Source organism: Mus caroli, unplaced genomic scaffold (assembly GCF_978045245.1).
Source record: "Mus caroli unplaced genomic scaffold, Mus_caroli_1 scaffold_5, whole genome shotgun sequence".
NCBI lineage: Eukaryota > Metazoa > Chordata > Mammalia > Rodentia > Muridae > Mus > Mus caroli.
In genome coordinates, this window is record NW_028227260.1 from 10,127,421 (window position 1) to 10,152,365 (window position 24,945).

The 24,945-nt window shown below is 40.2% G+C and overlaps 1 protein-coding gene across 1 annotated transcript in view; it reads left to right on the forward strand.

The window, feature by feature from the left end:
- Nhs (NHS actin remodeling regulator) overlaps positions 1-24,945 on the forward strand; it is a 322,414-nt gene that overhangs the window by 258,843 nt on the left and 38,626 nt on the right. The window contains 1 exon segment of the mRNA XM_021153510.3: positions 22,554-22,706. Coding sequence (XP_021009169.2) covers positions 22,554-22,706 — 153 coding nt within the window.

Below are 24,945 nucleotides of genomic sequence, written 5' to 3' on the forward strand. Positions count from 1 at the left end.
TTTCTCTGTTTTATATCCATCACTTGACCTAGATTTCAAGTTATTCCAGGGGAAGGCATTCATTCATACTGAAGTTCAGTGCTAAGCATGTGCTAGACAGGGCATGAATGAAAGACAGCTGAAAATTTGATTAAGCAAATACATGAATGAATGAATGAATGAATGAATGAGCAGGCAGAATGAAAAACATCATGGATTAAACTAGGCAACACTAGAGTAGATAACATATATAGAAATAAGAATGTTTTAGTACAATAAAAATTCTGTTTCTTCTTTGGTGTAAGCCTGAACTGCTCAGCCTCTAAGCATAGTAAAAAAGAGAACCAAGGCTCCTGGGAGATTTTGAATGGTGAAGCCCAGAAGTGGTGTACATCTCTGATGTTCAAACCATCATCTAGCACACAGTTCTGGTCCAGCTGGTCACAAAACCAATCAACCCATGGGCATCTAGTAAGAACTATGGACAATTAGAAAGGGGTAAATGGAGCCCCCCAAACTGTTACTGGGAGAAACAAACCTTAGCCTTGAAGACCTTAGAGGTGTCACAGATGACTCTGTCCCACTCCTATTCCTACTACTGATCTCTTTGCTACTAGAGCTTGATCTCTTTGGCTTGCCTTTCAGACCTTGCTATCTATCCCTCTGAGGTTCACTTCTTGCTAATGAACTCTTAGAAGCCATCTTCTCCAGAAGAAACTGAGAGCATAACAGAGCACTAATAGACTCTGCCAGCAGTTCCCTGCTAGCTCCAGCCAGAAGCACAAATGAAGAGAGGCACAATGTGGGTCAGGGCAGGGAGTTTTGATGATGAACCTCCCAGGAGTCAGCAAAGCAGCCCTACTCTGGGAGGCATCTGCACTAAGCTCCTGCCAGCTGCTGAAAGACAGCTCCACAGTCTCTGTGATCTGGAGTCTCCTGTTCAGGATCAAAGTGGCTGCCTCTGCAGGGCCCACAACTGCACAGTGAGAGCTCAGTGGCCTCAGAAAATGCTGCTGGGCATCTCATGTATATCCCAGGGTGTCAAAGCAAGCAAAGCAGCCAGGCTATAGGTACATTCTGGATTTTAGATCAGGGTAAGGATTAAAGATAATGAAGGCCAAGCTTGTGGGATGAAGCTGGAAACACAGTGAGTTCTCAGAGGTGTTAGTGGTAATGACCATGGAACTGGACAAAATGGTACTTCTAATCATTTTTAAGTTTGGGGAGACAATAGAGAATAAGCCTACTTTTTTCCCTTGGAGGCTACCTCCCCCAGCAAGGAGTTGGCTAGTCTAGTCTTCTAGCTCCTTAGAATCAATCAGCGGTTAGGTTTGAGATTTCTCCCATTTTTTAATCTTTAAATGCATCCTTAAAGCCAGGTGTGGTGGCACACACTCATAATTTCAGCACTTGTGAGAGGAAAGCAGGAGGAGAGTTCTGTATCATCCCAGACCACAAAACAAGTTTAAGGCTAGCATGGAAAACTTAGTAAGAATATTTGCCAGCCCTTCCTCCTCCTCCTCTTCCTCCTCTTCCTCCTCTTCCTCCTCCTCCTCCTCCTCCAAACAAACAAAGCCCCTGCATCCTAAAGGTACAGTTAGAGTGAAATCAAGAATAGAAATAAAGTGGCCAAATTTTCAGAAAATTTTCCGTGGAAGAAATGAAAATTGAATGGGCTAGAGGAAGCAGTGAGAAGAAAACTAAAGGCAGAGAGTAGCACTCTGAAGTGAGAGGGGAACTCTTCCTAATGCCTCTCCTAGCCCTGTTCCTGAAGTAGGGTTTTGCTGCTCTTCAAAGCTTGATCCTACTTAGAGGCTATGGCCTGTCAGGTCTCTTAGATTATAATTCTCTTATATCTAATTCTCCCCAGCTCAGCCCTTCTCTAGGTCAGAAACCTGCTTAAGTGTCACCTTTCCACACATCTACCTAGATTGGGTTCTTTAGAAGTAGTCCTCCAAGACAATTCCTCAAAATCCAGTAGTTCCTTTGCGAGGTAAACCTAGGGGAGCAAAGTAAGGGGCAGGAGGAGTAAGGCTGAGGGAAAGGGAATCTGATAGGGAGGCATGCTCTCTAGCAGTCACCACATAGGCAACTGGTTTTCAGGCATACCAAAGACCTTAGGAGACAGTGTAGCACATGCTTCATGGTTAGTTGTAACTTCTGAGGACATTGCTATCTACTGGAAGAATTCTTCCCGGGGCAGTAGATGGATCTGGTTTACTCTGCTTAGAGGCCAAGCATTCTTCCATTGTCACAGCAGGGATAAAATCACTTTCAGGTAGAATATTTCACAAAGTTATAAAAGGCTTTGGAACATTGAAGTGAATGTGGAGGGGTTGTCAGCAAGATGCTGAACATCTGCTATGCCACCCTCTCCAAAATAGCAGCCCTGTCACCCTTGCTCCTCTCATCCCACTCTCCGCTCACTCACAGAACTTTTACCATGGACAACATCTGTATGTTTGTCACCATCTGTCTCTTGTGCTCTACAGAAAGCTCCAGGGAGAGAGAATCTCATATACCCTTCAGCGCCTCAGACAGCGTGGTCAATGTTCAGGAAGGATTACATCTACAAATTAATATTCAGAGAAAGATGGGATATGTTGCCATCACTTTTATCCTAAGCATGTGTAACAGTAGGAGATGAGGACATAAATAAGTTGCAGGGACAAAGATAAGTGTGGCACAATGAGAGGGCATGGCTGCTGCTTGAACGTGAGTAGATAAAGAGAATAGCAGGTCACTGCAGTTTCTTGGTCTAATTTTTCTGGGGACTCAGGGATTTTGTTTTTGCTGTGGATATAATAGCTATTACTTTTGCTCCATCTACCAAATGGAAACAGCAACAACACAGCAGGAGTGTCTTCACAGATTGGGAAATGTGATAGCAAAGCCAAAGACTGGAAGGCAAGAAATGTGCAAAGGACAGAGAAAGGAAGGGGAGACAGTGTGCAGGTCGAGAAGGCAAGATGCCAAGGGAAGGCCTCACAGACTCAAAGAATTGAATATGCCACTGAAGTGTTAATTTTTTTTTTTTTGAGATGAGCTTTTGGAGATTGAGCAACTAAATGCATCTGACTTAGAGCTTTACTTGTAACTCATAAGGCTCTGCTGATTCGGGCCTTGAGATGTGTGCTCCAGGCCACTGGTTTGAAATTAACCCAAGAGGAAGGAAGTTCTGAAGTTCAGGAAGTCCCTAAACAGGCAACTTCCTTAGACCACCTCAGTGGTGCCTACTTTCTACAAACAGTGGTTCTCAACCTGTGGGTCACCACCTCCACGGGGTCGCATATCAGATATCATTGCATATCAGCTATTTACATCACAATTCCTAACTAGCAAAGCTACAGCTATGAAGTAGCAACAAAAAATAACTTTATGGTTAGGGCTCTCCACAACATGAGGAACTTTATTATAGGGTCACAGCATTCGGAAGGTTGAGAATCACTGGTGTGTAGGCTTTCAAAAAAAATCTCACCCCATCAAGACTTGAGAGGATACTATGGTAAGGTGATACAATAGTGAGGGATTGGGAACCTGGACACATCTGTGTGCCACTTGTTGCGGGTGACTTTTGTTCTAAAAAGCACAGACCTTCCTCTGAATGAACAAAAGAAAAGTTCTACTCACCAAATCTACTGGCTTAACAGTCTTGAAAAGAAAGCTTAAAAATCCAGAAATATAGTCAAAATTCATTCTTAAATAAATGAAATTTCCAAGTTATATTAGGTCCCAGATGCCATCTTGCCAATATCCTTATCTCTTCGTGTAAACATTCTTGTGCTGATACTTAATTCCCTGAAGAATTAACAGAAGTCTCCCTAACAGTCTGTCTCATGTCTATACAAGATTCAATTCTTGTCTTAAATGTAATTCACTGGTAACAATCTGAAACGGACAGTGAGAGAGGTGTTGTATAGTTTGTGTGAATGTTGAAATAATGGTTCTCAATTTTAACTGGACTTACTATATTACATAGCTGTTTTTCAACGTGAAAAATTGAAATTCTATCAAAAATGCTTATTGTTTAGGTTGATCTGTTGTTAGAACAAGTAATATGACCCTACAGGTGTCTTGGACCATTGTATGATCTTAATACTGAGTTTCGAGTTCATATTCCTGACTCATTTGATTTGGTTTTCAGGTTGGCATATGTATCTATCTTGACTTGTTTGTTTGATTGTTTACCTATTTATTTAACATGTGTGTGAACATGCCACTATATACATGTGTAGGTCAGAAAGGACCTTCTGGCTATCGATTCTTTACTTTCTTCATTTGGGTCCTGAGAACTGAAATCAGGAAATCTATCTTGGTGGCAAGCATTTTTGCTTGTTGGGCCACTTCGCCTTTATTTCTAATCTTTATTACTAATGATACATGGGCCAGAGGCTACAAAAACAAATAAGCAAAAAAGTACTGTCTTCTTCACCAGGGCTAACTGTAATCCATTCCTTGTCTGATTCTGGTATTTTCCCAAATTGGCCTGGCTTTGATGTCTCTGAGTTGGAGAATCTCTGCAGAGAAAGTCAGTATCCAGAGCTAGAAGGTATTGAGGTGGCATTAGTGGATAAGGTTTGGGCAATTTGCTCTGAGAATTCTGGGCAAGTTGTTCAACATAGACCACATACATCCCCATGTAGGTCCTCTTTAGTGGCCCATAAGACAAGTAGAGTTCAGTATTTGACTGACTAGGTCAGCTTTCACTTGGTAGTATAAGAGGCTGTCTTGAACGAACCATATGTAATAACAGAATTACTCTGCCAGCATCCTTGATACAATATGGAGGTGGCATTTGGAAAGCAAAAGTCAGTACTTAGCAGAATAGCAGCAGCAAGACAGAACCCAAGTTGATAATCTATGGATTCCCAGATTGTCTGGCTAGTCTGCTACCTCCAGTATTCAAAGGATCCTTTTCTCTTTGCATCCTCATCAACATTTATTGTCAGTTATTTTATTCATAACAGCTATTTAGATTAGGGTGGGATGGAATATCCATTTAGTTTTGATTTGCATTTCCCTGATGGTGAAATAAATAGGTTGGACTTTTTTTTTTTCAGGTATTTATTGACTATTAGTACATCTTTACCTGAAAAGTGTCTGTTAGGTTCATTTGCCCATTTGTTGATTGAGCTATTTGTTCTTTTTTTTTTCTAATTATTTGAGTTCTCCATATACTCTTGGTATTCATCTCCTGTCAGATGAAAGGAAAACACTGCTTTTCTTCTATTCTGTAGGCTAGCCCTACTAAACCCGACTAGCTGTTTTCCTTCATTGTGTAGAAGATTGTTAATTTGATGTTGTTATAATTTGAACATGAAATGTCCTTTATAGACTCATGTTTGAAAGCTTGATCCCAGACTGATAACACTATTGGAGGAGGCAGTGGGGACTTAAGGAGATGAGGCCTAGCTAGAGGAAATGGGCCACTGAAAGCATATTCTTAGAGGATGGATTGTACCCTCATCACTGTCAGTCTCTGCTCTGATTCCCAGCTGCCATGAGCAAGTCTTCTACTGCAATGTCTACTGCCATGATGCTCTAACAAACCATACTGAGAGAAACAATAAAGTTTGTTCCCTATGGTCTGAAACAATGAACTAAAATAAATAGTTCCCCATTTAAGTTGTTCCTTCCCAAGTGTTTATCACAGTGAGAGTAAGTCAGCCATAAATGCAACATGATTTGTTTATTTATGTTTGTATTTTGAGACAAGGTTTCACATATCCAAAATTGGCTTTAAACTGGTTATGTGGCTGAGGGTAACTTTGAACATCTGATCTTCCTGCCTCCGTGTCACAGGTTCTGATTTATGCCATACTGGAGATTGAACTCAGGACTTTACTATAGGCTAAGATAGCACTCTATCAACTGAGCTACATTAGTCAGCTCATGCTATTACTTCTACTAGAATCCTGTTCAGAAAAATCATTGCTTATGTCTATATGTTGAAAATGTCCTCCTGTGGTAGTTTCCAAGCTTAAGGTTTTACATTAATGTCTTTTGCACATTTTATGTTGATTTGGTGTAGGGTGAGAGATGCAGATCTAGTTTCAGTCTTCTATTTATTGAGATCCAGTTTCCCCAGCATCACCGTGTTAAAAAAAGGTTGTCTTCTCTCAAATGGATGTTTTTGACACCTTTGTCAAGAGTCAGATAGTTAGAGGTGCACAGGTTTGTTTCTTATTACTGTATTCTATTCTACTGCTGTATGTTTCTGGTTTTGTGCAAATATGTTTCTGTTTGTTATGTACAAATATCTGAAACTGTAGTGTAGCTAGAAATCAGGGAATTTTATCCATCTAGCATTGTTCTTTTTGTTCAGGATTTTTTTGGTTACTCAGGGTCTTCTTTGCTTTCATGGGGACTTTAAAGTTCCTTTCTAGTTCTATGTAAGATGTCATTTTGATGAAGACTGCTCAGTCTGTCATTATTGTTGTACTACTGCTAGTTTAACAATATTAGCATTGTGATTCGTGAAAATAGGAAATCTCTTCATCTTCTGATGTCTTCGGTTTCTTTCTTTAGTGTTTTACAGATTTCACTGCAGAGATGTTTTACCTGCTTGGGTAGGATTATTTTCAGGTGTTTTACTATTTTGAAACTATTGTGAATGGGAATATTTCCTGATTTCCTTTTTAGTGGGTTCACTATTAGCATATTAAAATGTTGGGTGTTTGTTTGTTTTGTTTTATTCCTGTTGCATTACTGAATTTGTTTATTGTGTATCAAAGTCTAGTAGAAGGATAACTGATAGTGAGAGCCTAACACAATGTGGGGTTTATTCATTTATTTACCAAGTGGTATTTATCTCTCTTCTAAGCAGAACTGTAATCATCCTCTCTGTGCTTCATATGACTACTGGTCTATTTACAGTGTAATGGCCCTGGTACTCTTACCAACAGATTCTCCTTACATTTCATATTAATTCAGCTCAAGAAACTGTCCATATTTAAATATTTCTTTTTACCTGAAAATAGAAATTTCATGTAGTTCAACTTAATGCCTTAGCATAGTCTGATCTCTCTCAGCATTTGTTCTCAACTCTGCTAATCCTATCTCTCCACCATCCTCTCCCCAAGCCACAGTGGTGCTTCATCCCTGTACTCCTGGAATCAGTAAGCATTTATCTTGAACCAGTATGGAACTCAGTGTCTCTACAATGTGAACACTTGATCCTACCTTGGATAATCATCTAATTTGTCTAATCTGACTACGAGGCTATGAACTCCTCAAGAGCACTGCTGGTGTCCTTTTCCTCTCAAAGCACTTCTGTAGTCCTTTGAATGTTATAATGGGTAAAGTGTTTTCTTTCCTAGATCCGAGTATGGTAGATGCTTCAGTCAGTTTTCAACTCTAATTTATTTCTCTCCTTCCTTCATCTTGACCCATCTCCATTGCAAATTATCCGATAAAAGAAACACAATAGAAATATCTTGAACCTGAGAAGGAAATATAGGGTATCATTTATTTATTTTGAAAGATTGCTGAAGTTTGGAGTCTTCATTTGCTTACTCAAGAGCAATAAAGTTGAAACATGAATTTGCCAATATCTATCTCTTTTGACCTATAGAGGGGCAATTTCACATCATTCAAATGAGACTCTTACTATTTTGATTCATGCACAGTTACAAGTTGTCTGATCCCTGTGTGTGATCCACTCACTGAGTCCATGGTCATGCAGTTCCCATGGAGGCTCCTTGTAGCTTCTGATGGGCCTGTGGCCTTTGGTAGATTCTGCAATATTTTGTGGAGTTTTCATCAGAAGCTCTGGATTCAAAAAAGGCTGGTTCATTTCCCCTTTCCCTACAGGTGCCAACATATGTGTTTGATCTCTGGGATAAATGCCAAGACATCCAGGCTTGAGTTTTCAAATTTCTGGAGATCAAAAGCTCTCCTCACCACCACAGAGGTTTCTCTGTACTGTTTCTCAACAAAGCATGCCCAGCTCCTTTGAGGGCCAGTATTCAGAGTTCACAGGAGATGAGAACAGAGACGCAGGAGCTCTCGTCTCCTAAATTGCCAACGTGTAGAGGAGATGAGTATGAAGAGAAAAGCCTGGTAGGTTTCCCTCAAGTGAATTGTGAATTAAAGATGCAGGAACTTTCAATGTATTTTTAGTTATTTATGAACCAGATACACCTGAATGGGTAGCTGGGAGTCTCTCAGAATTTTCCCATTTATGACCCAAAGAAATACAGAAGACCTTAGTGTTATTGTACTGAGCACCTTCAGCCATTTCCTGTGTCTTTCAAATAGAGTGTCTTTTACTCGGTAATCTTAGTAGAAAACACCCCAAAGACAAACGGTAGAGGAAGAAATGTAAAACTGAATTCGGTTCTCTTACTGCAGTCATTTTGTAGCTTTTGAAGTAAGTAATTATGGCATTGTCATTAGGAATCAAGATTTTCGGCATAAGAGAAAAAGAGATCAATTATAAAAATCAAGGAAGTTAAATTAAAACCTATAATCTTACATTTCAATTGGAAGTGGCAGTTTAAATTTGACTTACTTTCACCTTCTGAAAATGTGTGTTTTCCAATTCTGCTTTACTAAAGAGGCCTGGAATTTGAAATACCACAAAAGACAATACCTGTGGAGTGCATCTCAGAGGAGCCAGGTCGAAGTGCAGGTCTGGGGCAACAAATGTGTAAGATGAATTGAGGACTCCTCTCTTGCTATCTCTGCAGATTTAGCAAGACACAAACCGATTCACAAAAGAGCCCATCTTCTCTGACACTAGGTTGGACATGGATTCAGTAATTCCCATTCATCAGGCCATGACCGAACTATTACAAACCTCTAAGCTCCTTTGAAAATCTATCATTTGGCCTGCACACTCATGTAGTCATAGTTTCTTTGTTGCCCCAACAAAAAGCGCTAATTCTCTTCTATCTATAAAGATACCACTTAGTAAGTAATAATTCTAATTAAGTATAGTGAATGTGGCATGTGAGGCCTTTTGTATTTAAATTTTTCTACCATCAATGATGATCTCTAAATTTTAATAAACTAATCTATATATAGTAAAAGAGATTTATTAGAATATATAAATGAGAATCAATTGTGCCCCAACTACCTTACTGCTTCACAGCCTAGCTAAACTGTCCAAGAGGACATCTGTCCAAGAGGACTGTCTATGTACCATATTGGAAAACAGGGCCCTTTTCATGTATATAGTACTTTCTAAATAGGAAGATGATTTTCATAATTTCCCCCATTTCAGCCTATCTTATTCCATTACTCTGACATTTTCAGCTCCTTAAAAGTATGGCTTACATCCAAATGGCCTCTCTTACAGTGATGGTGCCTTGTGACAAACAAATTATTTCCACTAGTATTGTTGAGCCCCCAAATGGTACATGTTGATAAGAATAAATAAGAATCCTCACCTATTGTATACAGTCTGTGTGTATGATAGTTTAAACTGTTTTCTGTTTCTGATGTTTTAAAAAGGACACAGCTTTATTCTATCTATCTATCTATCTATCTATCTATCTGTCTGTCTGTCTGTCTGTCTGTCTGTCTATCTATCTATCTTCTCTTTAATATGCAATTCTAAGGTTCCTGTCTTCTCTCCACCCCATGATTAGGGGGTTGAACCCTAGAGTAAACTATACTTTGACAGTCTCCGTTGCAGTCTGTGTGGTTAAAGGAGAACATTGTTCATACTAAAGACAATAAAATGTCCAGTCCAGTGCAAGGCACATTCAACAATCAATGGAGAATAGGGACCAGATACATCTTTTTTAAAAGACGTTCATTGAAATATGTTTTATGTATTGGAACTAATCTCGTGTTCAGTCCTGAGAACACAAACTATGGTATATTCATATGCTAGAACACAATGTAGCTGTTGACAAATATTGGTTTGGGGTATATATATATATATATATATATATATATATATGTGTGTGTGTGTGTGTGTGTGTGTAAAGACTTACATATTACAAGGGAAATTTCTTACAAGAAGTATTGGAGGAAGCATATGTTATTTTTCAATTATTAAAAGCACACATAAAACTACTTTGAAACATACTTGTGAGGTAACAGTGGCCTTAGGTGATATGATTTTGAGTGGATTTTTTGCCTCATAGTCTGTTAATATTTTGAACTTCCCATAAAGTATATATTTTAGTTACTGTGTTATCATTGTGAAGAGAAACCATGACCAAGGCAATTCTTAAAGACAAACAGTTTCAGAAGGCTAGTTCATTATCATTACAGCAAGGAACATGGTGGCAAGCGCATGGCATTGGAGCAATAGCTGAGAGTTACATCTGATTCATAGGGAGAGAGACAGACAGACAGACAGACAGACAGACAGACTAGGTCAAACACGGGCTTTTGAAACCTCAAAGCTTACATATAGAGACACACTTCCTCCAACAAGGCCACACCCACTCAAACAATATACCACGTCCTAATCTTTCTAATCCTTTGAAACAGTGCCACTTCCTGATGACTAAGCATTCAAGTCTATAAGCCTATAGGGGCTATAGTCATTCAAACCACCACAGTATGTGTTATCTTTTCTAGTGGGATGAGGTAGAGGGCATTCTAAAATTTCATTTCATTGAGTGATTTTGTAAGAGAAACATATAACTTTAGCTATTTCCTTACTTTATAATAGCTAAATAATAAATCCTTGAAGCAAGGGAATGCAGATTGAGAGAATGAATATAAGACCGCAAGGTATCAGAGTAATTGTGGCTTCATAGAATGAATTGGGTAGAGTACCTTCTGCTTCTATTTTGTGGAATAGTTTGTGCAGAACTGGAATTATATCTTCTTTGAAGGTCTGATAGAACTCTGCACTAAACCCATCTGGTCCTGGGCTTTTTTTGGTTGGGAGACTATTAATGACTGCTTCTATTTCTTTAGGGAATATCGGACTGTTTAGATCATTAACCTGATCCTGATTTAACTTTGGTACCTGGTATCTGTCTAGAAATTTGTCCATTTCATCCAGGTTTTCCAGTTTTGTTGAGTATAGCCTTTTGTAGAAGGATCCAACCCTATAGGTGGAAGAACAATATGAACTAACCAGTACCCCCAGAGCTCGTGTCTCTAACTGCACATGTAGCAGAGGATGGCCTAGTCGGCCATCATTGGAAAGAGAGGCCCATGGGTCTTGCAAACTTTATGTGCCTCAGTACAGGGGAACGCCAGGGCCATGAAGTGGGAGTGGGTGGGTAGGGGAGTGGGGGGGGGGAGCATATGGGGGACTTTTGGGATAGAATTGGAAATGTAAATAAAGAAAATACCTAATAAAAAATCTTTTTAAAAAAGACCACAAGGACCCTATGTTGAACATCTGAAATGTCCCGCACAGGCTCCTGCTTTGAATGCTTGTTCCCCAGTAGATTTTGGAAGGCTATGGAGCCTTTAGGAGGTAGTATGTGTCTAGAGGAAGCAGGGCATTAGGGCTGTCTCCTCCAAGGTTATAGTTCTAACGATGCTCTGCTTCCTAGCCTAGGATAATGCGAGCAGTTTGCATCATCACATGCTCCTGCTGTTAGACCTTCTATGTCATGTCAGACTTGAATCTCTCTGGAAATCTGAGCTAAAATAACTCTTTCCTCCATAAAATCACTGCTGTTGGGTAGTTGGGGCACAGGGGCAAATCAGTAACCAAAGCACCATCTCTGTGTTCCCTGGTTCTTGACCCAGAAGTTTGCAGAAGTGGTTGCTAGATATAAATGTGTGGGTATGCATAAATGTTTAGACTCCTCAGGTTACTAGACGTGTCAATTTTGTATGGCAAATTTTCCTCTTTGAAATCCTAGTTATACTACTACATCTGAGCTAGTTCTATCTATAGAGTCTAAAATGCATTTAGGTCAATTTACCCCATCTCTTCATTTTCTTTCTTTCCTTCTGGGAAACAACCCCCTCTACCCATTTTTATCAAACCTCTTATTGTCATGTAGCCTGCCCCTTCTCTAGAATCCCACGGATGTGAATTCCTCTTTTGTATCTATCTAAATTTCTTCCACTGTAGATTTGTAGATGAATAAAACCCATAGCTGGTACAAAACACCATTTGAGCTTTTTGTGTCTGTTTCATTTCACTGCCAAACTCCTCAGGGAGTCATTAACAAGCAACAACAACAATCACATACATTTCCACTAAACATTTGCTTGGGACAGCATGTGACTTTGCCAGTGATATTGACAGGAGTTGTTTAAGGTACATGAACGTGGCTAGGTGGCTAAGGAAGTCTGTGAGGAATATGGAAGGGAGGGAGACAATAATGAATGGCTAGAAGCAAAGCAGCCTGGGGTGAGAGGGTTATTGTTGATGGTGAGCCTTATAGGATGGCTAGAGTCTATGTGATAAAAGCATTGTACCTCCACAAACAAATCAGAGTAACCAAACTAAGTCCATCTGCTACCCTGGATAATCCTCTTCTGGGTTTGATATGAAAGCAGAATGCAGAAAGAGCACAAAACAAGAAATAAAAAGTGTTCAGATGGTTCACAGCCTGAGCACTTGCATGGAATCCAGATTTGTACCTTCCAGAGGAGTTTGTATTTTTCTGTTGCTGTTCCAATGTTTATCACTAATATCACCACTTTATTGTTACATGTAATCTCTAAGCTTCAACATAGCTCTTGTTTCTGGTAAGGTCACAGGGCTATCTCTGGTAGCCATGGTATCCTTCTAGAGTTCTTGGCACGGGTACCCTTGAGGTTACCCTAGGATCTATAAGGCAACAGGGTAGAAGTTTGGTTTCTGGGCCTGTTTATCTCAGGGAATGCAGCCTAGGTTGAAATGCTTCTGGAACCCTAAAATAAAAAGAGCCAATTTCATAGACAAGCGGGGCAATAGAGCATTTTTCTCTATGAGACAAACAAAGAAAAGTGACAGCTTGCAAATAATGACTAAAAGTAGTGGACATAGAAGTTGGCTAGGAAAGTCCATGAGTCCCAAGATCAGGAGATTTGTACTTTAGTATCATCATTATTATTATTTTGCCTCTGCCCCAACTCAGGTCTATGAATTTGAGTCATATATTTGGCCTTTGGTTTCCTTATCAACATTTGAAAGGAGTGACCTAAAGCATGGTTTTTATAGTGTATTGACTGCTGCTCAGGCTAAGATGTGTTTTTAGATCACAACCAAGCAAATCTGTGCATGCATGCCCAGCAGAAACACAAACAATAGCTCCACAGAACAATACAGTACACTTGGGCATATTCTATTCTACTCCATTCTATTTCATTGTTTTCGAAAATGCTAGTCTTGACCTGCTGAATGGGTTTTGCAATCCACTAATGGGTCATGCCCTGTAATTTGAAAAAAAAAAAGAAAGAAACAGAACACTGTAATTTCCGAGGTCCCTTCCAGAAGTAGAATCCAACAATTCTGTTCCATGCTTACAGGAAATTTCTGAAAACAATAGCCAGTCTGTGGCAGATGACAATATGCTTATATCTTGGAGGAAGTGTATGGTGTGGAATAAGGCAGGCAAATAACTTGATGTCATTATGAGCCACTCCTGAGGAGAATGGAGTACAGCACCTCTCAGAACAACTATGAAAGGATCTCCAAGTTATATCTAAGTGCTGAGATGGTCAACAGACATAAGAGATGGGGTGTCAGACCTGTTAGAGAGATGCCAGACTCCTTGGTTATAGGCATACTTCTGTTTCTAGCATGTGAGATCTGAATTGCCATCATCTTCATTTGTATTTCCTCTACTAAGAATACAGAAGTTGGTTTTCTTTCATTTGTGTGTGTGTGTGTGTGTGTGTGTGTGTGTGTGTGTGTGTGTGTGTGTGAATTTATGATGTGTATGGAAGTGTGTGCATGTACAAATTCCTGTGTGTGAGTTTGATCACTTTCATGCCATGTTGTGTGTTTGGAAATCAGAGAACAACTTCTGGTGTGACTGTTCACCTTCCAACTTCTTTGAGACAATGTCTCTATTTTTCTCCGCTGTGATTTGAACTCAGGTTCTTACACTCATATGGAAGTGCCTTTACACATGATACTTCTCAAGAAACTTAGACATCTCTATACTTTCTTTTTTTAAACTTAGACCTTAGACTTTTGGTGTTTGTTCCCATCATAGGAAAAGAAATAAAGTTTTGATTAACCAGTGATAGGTCAATGCAGCAACATTTTGTTGGAGCCTCAGAACCACACTGTGAGTGTTCTATGATCCCATTTTTCTGGATTATGGGACCAAGATCAAATAGTTCCAGGGTTTTCTCTGGATCTCACTCGTGTGGTCAAGCTCCATTTTTATCACAGAGGAACCAAGTTCTCTCCACCAGCCCCTTCTACCATCACCTTACTACAGAATTAGTCAAGTTAGGTAGAAAAGAAAGGCATCAGACAGAGCAGGACTAAGCCCAGAGATGGAAACTCCTTAATCATTCAGATGGAAAGATAGGGATCTGGATATTAGGAATGCTCAATGACTTCCACAAAGTCATGGAGTTGCAGAACTACAACCACAATGCAGAGTCCTAGTGGTCTTTCCAAAGGATATCTCACATCAAAAAAAAAAAAAAATCAGCAGTGACAGTAATGACTAACTAGTCTTTCTGCCATGAAGCTTCATTTTGATATAGAAGTTGAGAAAAAATATTATGTTCTTTCAGCATTCTATTCTGTAGAAGTTGGGGTATTTTGAAGAGCTGGAACTTGTTACAAAACCACCCATCATTCTGATGCTGTGATGGCTACATTAGATAATTTGTCCAGAGCTGGGAGCAGGTCTAAATCACTATGGATCTACAGGGGGAAGAAAATCCCAATAGGACAGTTTCAAGAAACCTGACTCTGGTTGACAGGCCCTTGTAGTTCTTGCTTTTCCTGTATGCTGCCCTCCTCTCTTTTCCAAGTTGCCAAGCAGAATGGACAACCAGTTGGTTGCCAAAGAAAGAAAAGCAGGTGGGAATGAATGGTATTTTTTGGTGAACTCCCCACTCTGTTTTCCCAGCCACTCTGATGAAGCTAGAGGCAGCTCCAGACTGCCTACATTTCCATTTTGCTCACCAAGCTGTTGGCGGCTGTCGAATGGCTTCAGCATAGCAGGGAAGTAGGAGCAATCTGGCTGTGTATCTGCCACACCAACTATTTCAGATGCTTCCTAATATACTAATGTGTGATGCTCCTCACTGCTTTCTATCACAGGCTGTCAGAATGAACGGTTTGTGTGGGCACCAGTTTCTGGATGAAAAGTTATTATGTGATGGGGGTAGGGATAGTCAGCAGAGGGGCAGGAAGGAAATTAACAAAGGTGTTTGTAGGTAAATGTTTCCTGTAGACACTCTAAGAATGTGTTCTTAAAATTTTCCCTCCCTATCTTGAAGGGGGTAAAAATTCCATTTCCGAGTAACTTAGCAAATTTTGCTGTTTTTTTTTTTCAATCACACACAGAATTCAAACTTTAATTTCAGCGATCTTCTTCCCCCATTTCTCATTTAATTTTGAAGAACCTGGCAGAGGAAGAGGGAAAAGCTGGGATTAGCCTGTGGTAGAGTATAAAATCTTTCTAGGACAGGAGTGTTGTGGTAATTATTTAATATTAATCGAGTTTCTACTCCGCCATGGATCATTTTGTTCTCAGATAAAAGACCGAAAACGTTTATATTTGTAATAAACCTTAATCAGCACTAGAGATAGGCAGATGTCTACCCTCTAAGCTATTAGTATCTACTTTTCTATCAATAACCCTGAAATATGGCTTGTCATGTTCTACCTGGGCCACTCTTGCCGTCATGGCCAGTTCTCAAGATCTCTTACCCCTTTGTATCTTTCCCTCTCTCTCCACTCTCCTTTTCTTCCTCTTCCCCCCTCATGGTCCTGCCTCAGACCCCAAGCCCAGGAACTAAAACTCTGCCTCTACCTCTCTTTTGCCCAGCTATAGGCATCTTTATTCAACTGATAGTTTTCAATTAAGGAACAAGATTACATAGCATCACTTGGTGTATATGAGGACCTCCATGTCTCCAGGAGTAACCAGACCTTAGGAGCCAGTATTTAGCATTACAACACATAGTGTACTGGCTAGTTTTGTGTCAACTTGACACAGGCTGGAGTTATCACAGAGAAAGGAGCTTCAGTTGAGGAAATGCCTCCACGAGATCCAGCTGTAAGGCATTTTCTCAATTAGTGATCAAGTGGGGAGGTCTCCTTGTGGGTGGGACCATCTCTGGGCTGGTAGTCTTGGTTCTATAAGAGAGCAGGCTGAGCAAGCCAGGGGAAGCAAGCCAGTAGGTAACATCCCTCCATGGCCTCTGCATCAGCTCCTGCTTCCTGACCTGCTTGAGTTCCAGTCCTGACTTCCTTGGTGACAAACAGCGGTATGGAAGTGTAAGCTGAATAAACCTTTTCCTCCCCAACTTGCTTCTTAGTCATGATGTTTTGTCTAGGAATAGAAACCCTGACTAAGACAAATAGCAAAGGACCAAATCTCAACACAGGAGGTTAAAGCATGAACTTTTTTTAAATGCATTGAGTTGTTTTTTTCCTAAATGTTCATCTGAGCACCATTTGCATGTCTAGTTCCCATGAAGGTCAGAAAAGGGCATCAGATTTTCTAACACTGGAGTTACAGATGACTGTAAGCCACCATGATTGGGGGTGCTGGAAATCAAACCCTAGTCCTCTGAAAGAACACTCAGTGCTTTTAACTGCTGAGCCATCCCTCCAGTTCCAAGAATAAGTGTTTTATTCTCTGCCCATAGACTATAATTTAAGGTAACAAGAACCTCATAAGGTCATCCAGGAAAGCTGGATACTGGCAGTTGCAGAGAATTTGGGCAAGGTTAAGTGTGCCTTCCACCTTCATTCCTTTCTATAGTTCCTAAAAGCAAACCACCTAAGAAGAAGTCTAAGAGCTCCTTGCACCCCTTCATCTATTCTCACCTCCTCTGGTATTTGAGAAAGGTTCTCATATGATAGTCTAGGATCACCTGGAACTCATTATATAGGCAGGCTAGTCTAAAACTCACAGCAATCTTTCTGCCTCAGCCTAGTGGGTGATGATATATGTGATGTATTGTGCACACACACACGCACACACACACGCGCGCACACACATGTGCAATTCATGCAATCATCACTATGAATCGATATGTAGACAATCTTCTTACCTCTGGGGTGTGAGAGAGAAATGAGCTCAAATGAGTCTATAAAGACTCCACTGCCCTAAAGACATAATGATTTTTTTTCTTTCTTTTAGCAGTTCAGTTTTCTACTGTCTGTTTGTAGTGCTATTTTTCTTTCTGGAATGTAAGAAATTTCTCCCAACTTCCTCTAGTAGTCACTTTCTAGAACATTCTTTCAGTTCTTGGTTATAATTCTGTGGAAGATATAGAAGGTAGAAGTGTTGAATCCTATGCTAGATACTTTTTATATGCAGCTAACTCTCTTTCCCTCTCCCTACTCAAATCACCTTTAGCTTCTACAAATTTATTTCTCTATTGATTTGAGAAAAAGAAGCAGCTGTGAAGCCAGAGGTGGCCTCTGACCCCAGATATTCTCCTTACAAGGTATATGACTGTAAATGTCCCTTTTCTGAGATTATCTATAAAATGGGCCAATGCTACCCTCTGTGAGTTGAGTGATGGGGCCATAGTATTTATGAAGAGAATGCATGTGCCTTGGAAAATAGCATGGACTTGGAGTTCCTCTTGAGACATTTCAGTCTTGGATAGGAGTTACAGGCACACAAACATTTTTTTTCTGTTGTAAAGGATAAAAATGAAGTATCTAGCCCTAGCTCCAATTTTATTGCTTGCCCCCTTCTGCCCATCCTTAGGGAATAGCAACAGAGGGGATACTATGACAAGGCAAGTGAGTGAATGATTTTAAGAAGGCAAACACATTAATGGGGGATATATTATTTTTCTATTAATATGCTATTATTCCATATAAACTACCAAAAAACTTAGCAACTCAAATCAACATTGTTAAGTAAACCTAGTGGTGCAGGTATGTAACATCAGTGACCTGGGAAGTTGGACCAGGAAGATCACAAGCTGGAGGCCAACCTAGGCAACTTAGTAAGACTCTAACTCAAAATAAAAAAATGAAAAGTGGACTTGTGATTCATCTCAGTGACAGAAAATTTGTTTAGCAAGTGTAAAGCCCTATGTTTGATGTCCAATACCACAGAAACAAAACCAAGAACCCTTCCAATATTATTTTACAATACTCTGAGTTGAGAGTCTGAATCTATGTCCTTTGTTAAGAGTCCCAATAGGCTAAAATCAAGGTGTTGCCTAGGGCTGTGCTGCCATCTGAGGCCCAGGCTTCTCTTTCAAGCCTATTAGTGTTTGGCAGAATCCAGCTTTTGAGGACACAGAACTGGGGTTCTTAGTATCTACGGGTTGTCCATTATCTCCCATCATCAGGCCTCCTCAATGAGGCATTTTGTATCTTCAAGTATATAAACAAATGTCTGTGTTACTGCCAGTCTCCTAGATACCTACATGATAAGACCATGAGCCACCCAATGGAATATGTTCCCTTGTGATGGACTCAAATGTCAAATGCACAGAGGCCATAAAAATTCCTTTTGAAAACTGATGTAGCATAAGGCACAAGTTCTTTGCATACTCAAGAAGATCACATGGGTTATCTATTGGGAGCACAGATATCTTGGAGGACATCCTAGGATTCTGACAGAGGAGTCCTTAGTCCTATTAAAATAAAATAGACCAAGATTACTTCTACTTTTTATTTCTATAAGAATATATATTACTTTACAGAAGTAACTAGACTTATCATTCATGATTCAGCCATAGATGCAATTGCTAATAACGGAAGAAAGTCAGAGAGTATCTGAAGGTGCAGGACAGCTTTGCAAGGTAGTGGCATAGCAACATTCCAAACAAGTTAACTTTAATCTAGTGTATGAGTGTGCATGTTCATATGTTTGCATGTACATATGAGGGTGCAGTTGGAGGTCAATGTCATGTGTCATCCTCAATAATTTCCACCTTATTTAGGGGAACAGTTTCTCACTGGATCTGGAGTTCACAGATATGGCTAGCAAAGTCTGAGATCCCACTGTTACTGTTTCCCCAGTGCTGAGACTATGGGTGTTGGATGATGGGCTGGGGAATCTCAACTCAAATCGTCATGCTTGCTTTAAAAAAATCTTTACCAACTGAGCTATCTTCCTCAGGCCCAGAAATTTCCTTTTTGTTAGGAAAATGGGTTAAATTCCATGAGTGTTTCATTAGTGCTTCTTTCTGCCTTTAGTAGATGTACCATCCACCTAGTACTCTGTGACTAAAGGACATAGTAGAGCAGTGATAGACATCACCATGGCAACAAGTAGGTGAAATGGTCACCTGCTAATGTGTAGAATACACCCATTCTAGCTTCTCAGAAGAGAAAGGGTAGGGGAAGTGTGGATCCTTGGCTGTAAAAACATCTACTGCTTTTACAGCCTGCTGACTTTCTAAGGAACCAAGAGGAGGGCACCCATACTGGAATTCAGAACTTAGTCACTGAAGCTGGACTTGTTCTTTAGTATCATGCAGTTTAGCAGTCGAAACCCTTAGGACTGGTTTGTCCACTGATCACAGTAAGAATGTTTTTAGGGCATTAGCAAAAGAGGGTCACTAAAAATAATACTTCCTTTTAAATAATGTGAAATTTATATTTAGCAATGAATAAAATTGCCAATTTACTTTATATTTTATGTTATGTGACAATTTCTGAAATTGGCATTAACCTACTACAGAAAAGTGGGACCTGTACTTTTGGGGGTATGGAGGACCCCTAGAATCTGATGGTGTTAGGTCATTCCTAGGACTCTGCAGCAGGAAGGATGCACCAGACAGCATTTCTCTTAATCTGTTGCTTTAGGGAAGAATCACATTGACATTCATACAAAACCACAAAACATGTGCCTCACAATGATAGGGATTCCTGTGTGTGATGCTTTGTCTAGCATTGTGCCCGACACTAATAGCTGTTGTATAATGTTCATGGGTGAATAGGTATTCCCATTTTCAGCATTCTCCTCTCTTCTCCCATGTCACTCAGTCCCTCTCCCTCCTACAAGATGTTAAGGCATCATCAGAAAACATTTTTCATTCCTCAAACTTTCCTGATGATAAATAATGTTGGAGAGCTCTTAATATATGCAGGTTATCAACTCATATTGGAAACCCTGGTCAAAAAGGCTCGGTGAGCTTCAGCTTTTCAAGCCCATCTGATGAGTTGTTTCCTTATACCAAGACTAAGGTGAAAAGCAGGAGCTCGGCTTTTTCTGGCACAGTGATTTAAAAGCCATAGACAGTTGACATTCTATTTGTTTGTTTGTTTATTGAGGGGCTGCAGAGGTCTAGTCAACAGTGAAGATGGTATGAGGGAGATTAAGTTTGTTTTCTGGCCTACCTCTACTCACCTGGGCCCAACCCCAAATTATGATTCCATCCTCCCTGAAGAGACAAGCCTGATGGAGGGTCACCCACACCCACCCACCCACCCACAGAGAGAGAGAGAGAGAGAGAGAGAGAGAGAGAGAGAGAGAGAGAGATACACTTCCAGAATTGCCTATGGAGTTTGCTTTTTATTTTTAAATTACACAATCAGACTTTCTGTTCTTTCCCTTCTTCCAGCTGTCACCAGCACATGAGTCACAGCCACCTTTGTTGAGTTTAGCAATGACCTCAGCCTGTTGAGCAGGAGTTGACCTCCGTGTCCAGAGACAGGCTGGTTTTCTAGGCAGTCTCATCACTGCACCAGAGTATTTCCCCTGAGGGTAACTGAATGAGAGTTCTGTCTTCAGAGCTCCGCCCACTGCCCACAGGAGAGGAGTGCCCTGATGGAGACTTGGCCCTCCATTCTATACCAAGGCCTCCCTCACATTCTCTCAGGCCTGAAAAAATCAGCTTGTCCTTTCGTGAATCCTCCAGTTTCCATAAGGACAAAGTTGAGGCTATAGGATGGCCTGAGAAAGACCTTTGGTCCTCCTCCTCCCTCCAAAAGAGTGCTGCCCCTACTCAGCGAAATAGTCCTCTGGTTCAAATTCTTAACGATTAAACATCCAGGAAAAATAAAGAGGAAGAAGAGACTCATCTCTGTGGCCAAGGGTGAGAACATATGCTAAACTATTTATGGTCATCCTAGAATCACAGTGTTAAATATGTCAGTCACATATAGCTATTATAATTAATAGTAAAAGTTAAAAATTTAGTTGTCCACTCACTAACTACTCACTTTTGAAGTATTTAATAACCACTATGCTCTCCCATCTCTTGAGCCAAGGGCAAAGTGAATACTATATTATATAGTACAGATATGCGAAATTTTCTCATCATGGAACATTCTATTAGATAATTTAGAGACATGGTATATTCCTCTTGTTTCTGCTCATGTTTCAACACATCGTTTTGATGTGTTTCCTTCTAATTTTTGTATACTGCTAAGGATCAAACCCAGTGTTTAACATGAGCTAGGCAAGTGTTCTGCCATTGAACTATATCCTTAGCCCTCTGTTAGCTATGCTTGTAGTAATGAAAACTTTATTCTAGACTAATAAGTACTTTAAATGCTCCTAAATGCTATTAAATACTATATTTAAAATAACTGCAGTTCATGGTGATAGAGGACAAAAATTATCAAAAATACTGGCTGTATTTTCCCCCAGTTTTCATTCTTCTATTCTTTTCCACAAAGTATTCCTTTTCTTTCTACATTTCCTATACACTTTCTTGTTCTAGGTTAGAATTCTCAAAGTGGAATGGTAGACCAATCTTCTAAAAGAAAATGCTCAGATTGAAACCAAAAGTTTGCGTGTGGCATAGGGATAAACAGTGAATCAGTGTCTCCAAACCTTGTGCTGGGAAACAAGCAACCAGCAGAAAGAAAGGCTGAAACTGAAAAGAGCAGAATGCTCCTGGGCCAAAAGCCTGGCTCTGGATCATGGGTCTGAAGGATGAGGCCAACTGTACCTGATCTCAGCCATCTTGAGACTAATAAGCTATCAAGTGCTCATGAGCTTCTCTGGGTGGCTATTTCTTATTCATAGTCCCCTAGTTCCTATAGATATGCATCCTCTATCCTTAAGGAGTTTGTTCTGTTCTGGGCTGTATTTGTAATGAATGTAATGAAGGTGACAACAGTGAATTAAATGCTATATTTAGGAGAAAGAGTCTTCCTTGATTTCTCAGATGAGTTGTAAGAACTATGATATCTACACGTTTAGCACACCTGTCATAGGCCCTTTAATGTTTGTGCTAACCTTTGGTGAAACCAGAATAAACATCAAGGTATGGCATCGGGAGGTGGAAGGCAGGATCAGGAACCTGCAGCCAGAAGCCACAAGGGTAAAGAAACATCATAAAGACTAAAGTTCATGTAGACCCCAGGAACAATGTGAAAAAGTATCCTGTAGCCTCCCATCTCTTGGTCCAAGGGCATAGCTATCCCCATCTGTATTATAAATTTCAAAGTTTTTCCAGCCTTGAGTTCATTTAGTAGTCTGGATTTTACCTTCCCAGCTCCCTGTACCCTCCCCTGCCCCAGTGCCCACTAAATGCACAATCCAAGCTCCTGATGTACATTGCACTGTTTGCTGTTTGTCTTGCAGCTGTCTCCAACTTGGACATCGAGAGCAAGTTGAGTGTATACTACCGTGCACCATGGCACCAACAGCGAAACATCTTCCTCCCAGCGACCAGGCCACCCTGTGTAGAAGAGCTGCACCGCCATGCCAGACAGAGTCTGCAAGCCCTTCGCAGAGGTAGCTGATCCCAGGCTGGGGGGATTTCTGGGAGAACATCAGAGGTTGTGCCATCAAGGATTTTCTGTCCCATTAGTCCTATTACCTCCTTAGCTGAAGCAAGTGCTTTGAAATACTCCCATGTCTACCCTGAACACAATCCATGCATAATATGAGCTACAGGTCTATACTGATTAAAGTTACCATTATGGCCTTAATATGATCACAAAGAGAATTCCAAAAGGAAAGGTATTAATAACACTGTATCTCAATGTTCAAGTGCCAATTCACAATTATATTAGATGACATAATAAAAGCAGTTAGATGTCTGTACCTCTCAAAAATAAATTTGAATGAAGTAAAGACAGAAGCCATTCCAAACAAAAAGTATGGGGAAATGAAGGAGCCCTAGAGGTAGGGGCAGGAGAAGAGCCATGAAAATTGGTATAGTTAACAGTTATTTTATATAAGCAAAGTAATACTTTGGCTTAATTAAAAGGGAATTAGGTTTGACTCAGAAATAGATTCTGTGATTCTTTTGATAGGAGATTTAGATGGGGCATTTGAAATTTGTATGAGACCTGGAACCTTTTCACTGACCATTCAGTGCATTACAGGATGGCTGTTATGCCTGGCTTCTGCCCAATCATTCTGAAAACCTCAATAAGGCCCTCAAGTGCACTTCTGTTTCGTTGAGAATCTCTGAGCTGATCCAATGCCTTCATTCTACACGGAGGTGCAAGGAGGGCTGAAATGTGGGGAAAACTGTTCAGAATCATACAGGCACCTTTTCTATAATCTATGCCTCCTCCCAACATGCCACATATCACTCTCATAACTGACCACAATGTCTACTTTCCACAGGTAAGGATGGCGTCTTATTAATTTATTCTATTCAAAGCATATAGCACAAACCCAGCATATGGTACATCCTCAGTGGGTGTGTGTGGAAGGGAATGAAATTCTGCAGAAAGCTGATTGAGCATTGAAAGCACAAGAGGAGTACTGAGGAATTTTATCATTCTCACTAAATGCCTTCACACATCGCATCATTAGAGAGCTTGAGTAACATTAGCCCTGTAGATATCATTCTTTCTTATCATTTTATTATTATTAATCAGCCCTCCCTGATTAGAGTTTTACAGATTTAGCCAGATAACAGTGAGCTACTCATAAGCTATCATATTTCACTGCTTCATCAGGTTTGGACTTAAGAGCAGAACTGAAGAACAGCAAGTGCCAATATCAATTTTCTCTGCAGTTCCTCCTAGGGCATAAGAGATGGATAGACAGCCTTCTGGGCTTTCAATGGAAGACTATGGAGGCTCATTTTGCCCTATTCAGACTGGCTTGTTTTGTGGTTGGCTCAATAGCAAATCTTGGGGGTAGTAGTTTTAATAGCACTGCAGAGAGCCATAAACAGGAATTATAGGCATCATAGAATTACAAACATGCAGTGGTGTAAAATTAAAATTAGCAAACAACCATATATATATATATATATATATATATATATATATATATATATATTCATCAGCATAACCCACATCTGCCACCTGGTGGTTGGGACTAATACCAAACTTGCAGCCAAGGGCTTGGCTCCCCAATGTGGCAGTGAGCTTCTCTGTGGGGAGTCTCTGTTTGGACAGCTGGAATCTCCTTGCTTTCATGGGGAGAGAGGGAATGATGAAACATGGGTAAGTAAAACTGTGTGGCTGCAGATTTGTTCTTGTTTGGGAATTGAGATTAAACTTGAAATCGGCTGCCTTAATATCATCCCCCTACCCAGAACAAACTGTACTGAAGGTCAGGCATTATGCTAGAGCATAGCATTGAAAGAGCAATCAAGTATAGTCTCTGTCTCCAAAAATACATGGTATAGTGAGGAGGATGACCAAGTAAGCAGATAGGGTCAGTTCAGTGCTATGGGGAGTAAATAGAAATGTGCCTGTCATGTCACGGAGCCTCAGGGAAGTGACATATAAATGGATTTCAAGTTGTTTAGAATACAATTATCAATTATCACTTTTCCCCTCTCTTAGCAATTCTTTAATGCTCAGTGCCAGTGATAACTTTAAGTTATGCCATCTTTTATATTCATAAAACACACAGAGAGAGTAATACATGGCTATAAAGAGAGAATTATATTTTATATTTCCTTTCCTTTCAAGTTTCTGGCTGGTATCTATGTTCCATTGGTTTAAAGAAATAAGGATGAAGATTTGACTGCAGTTGCAGGCCCTGGTGGACTGATATTGTC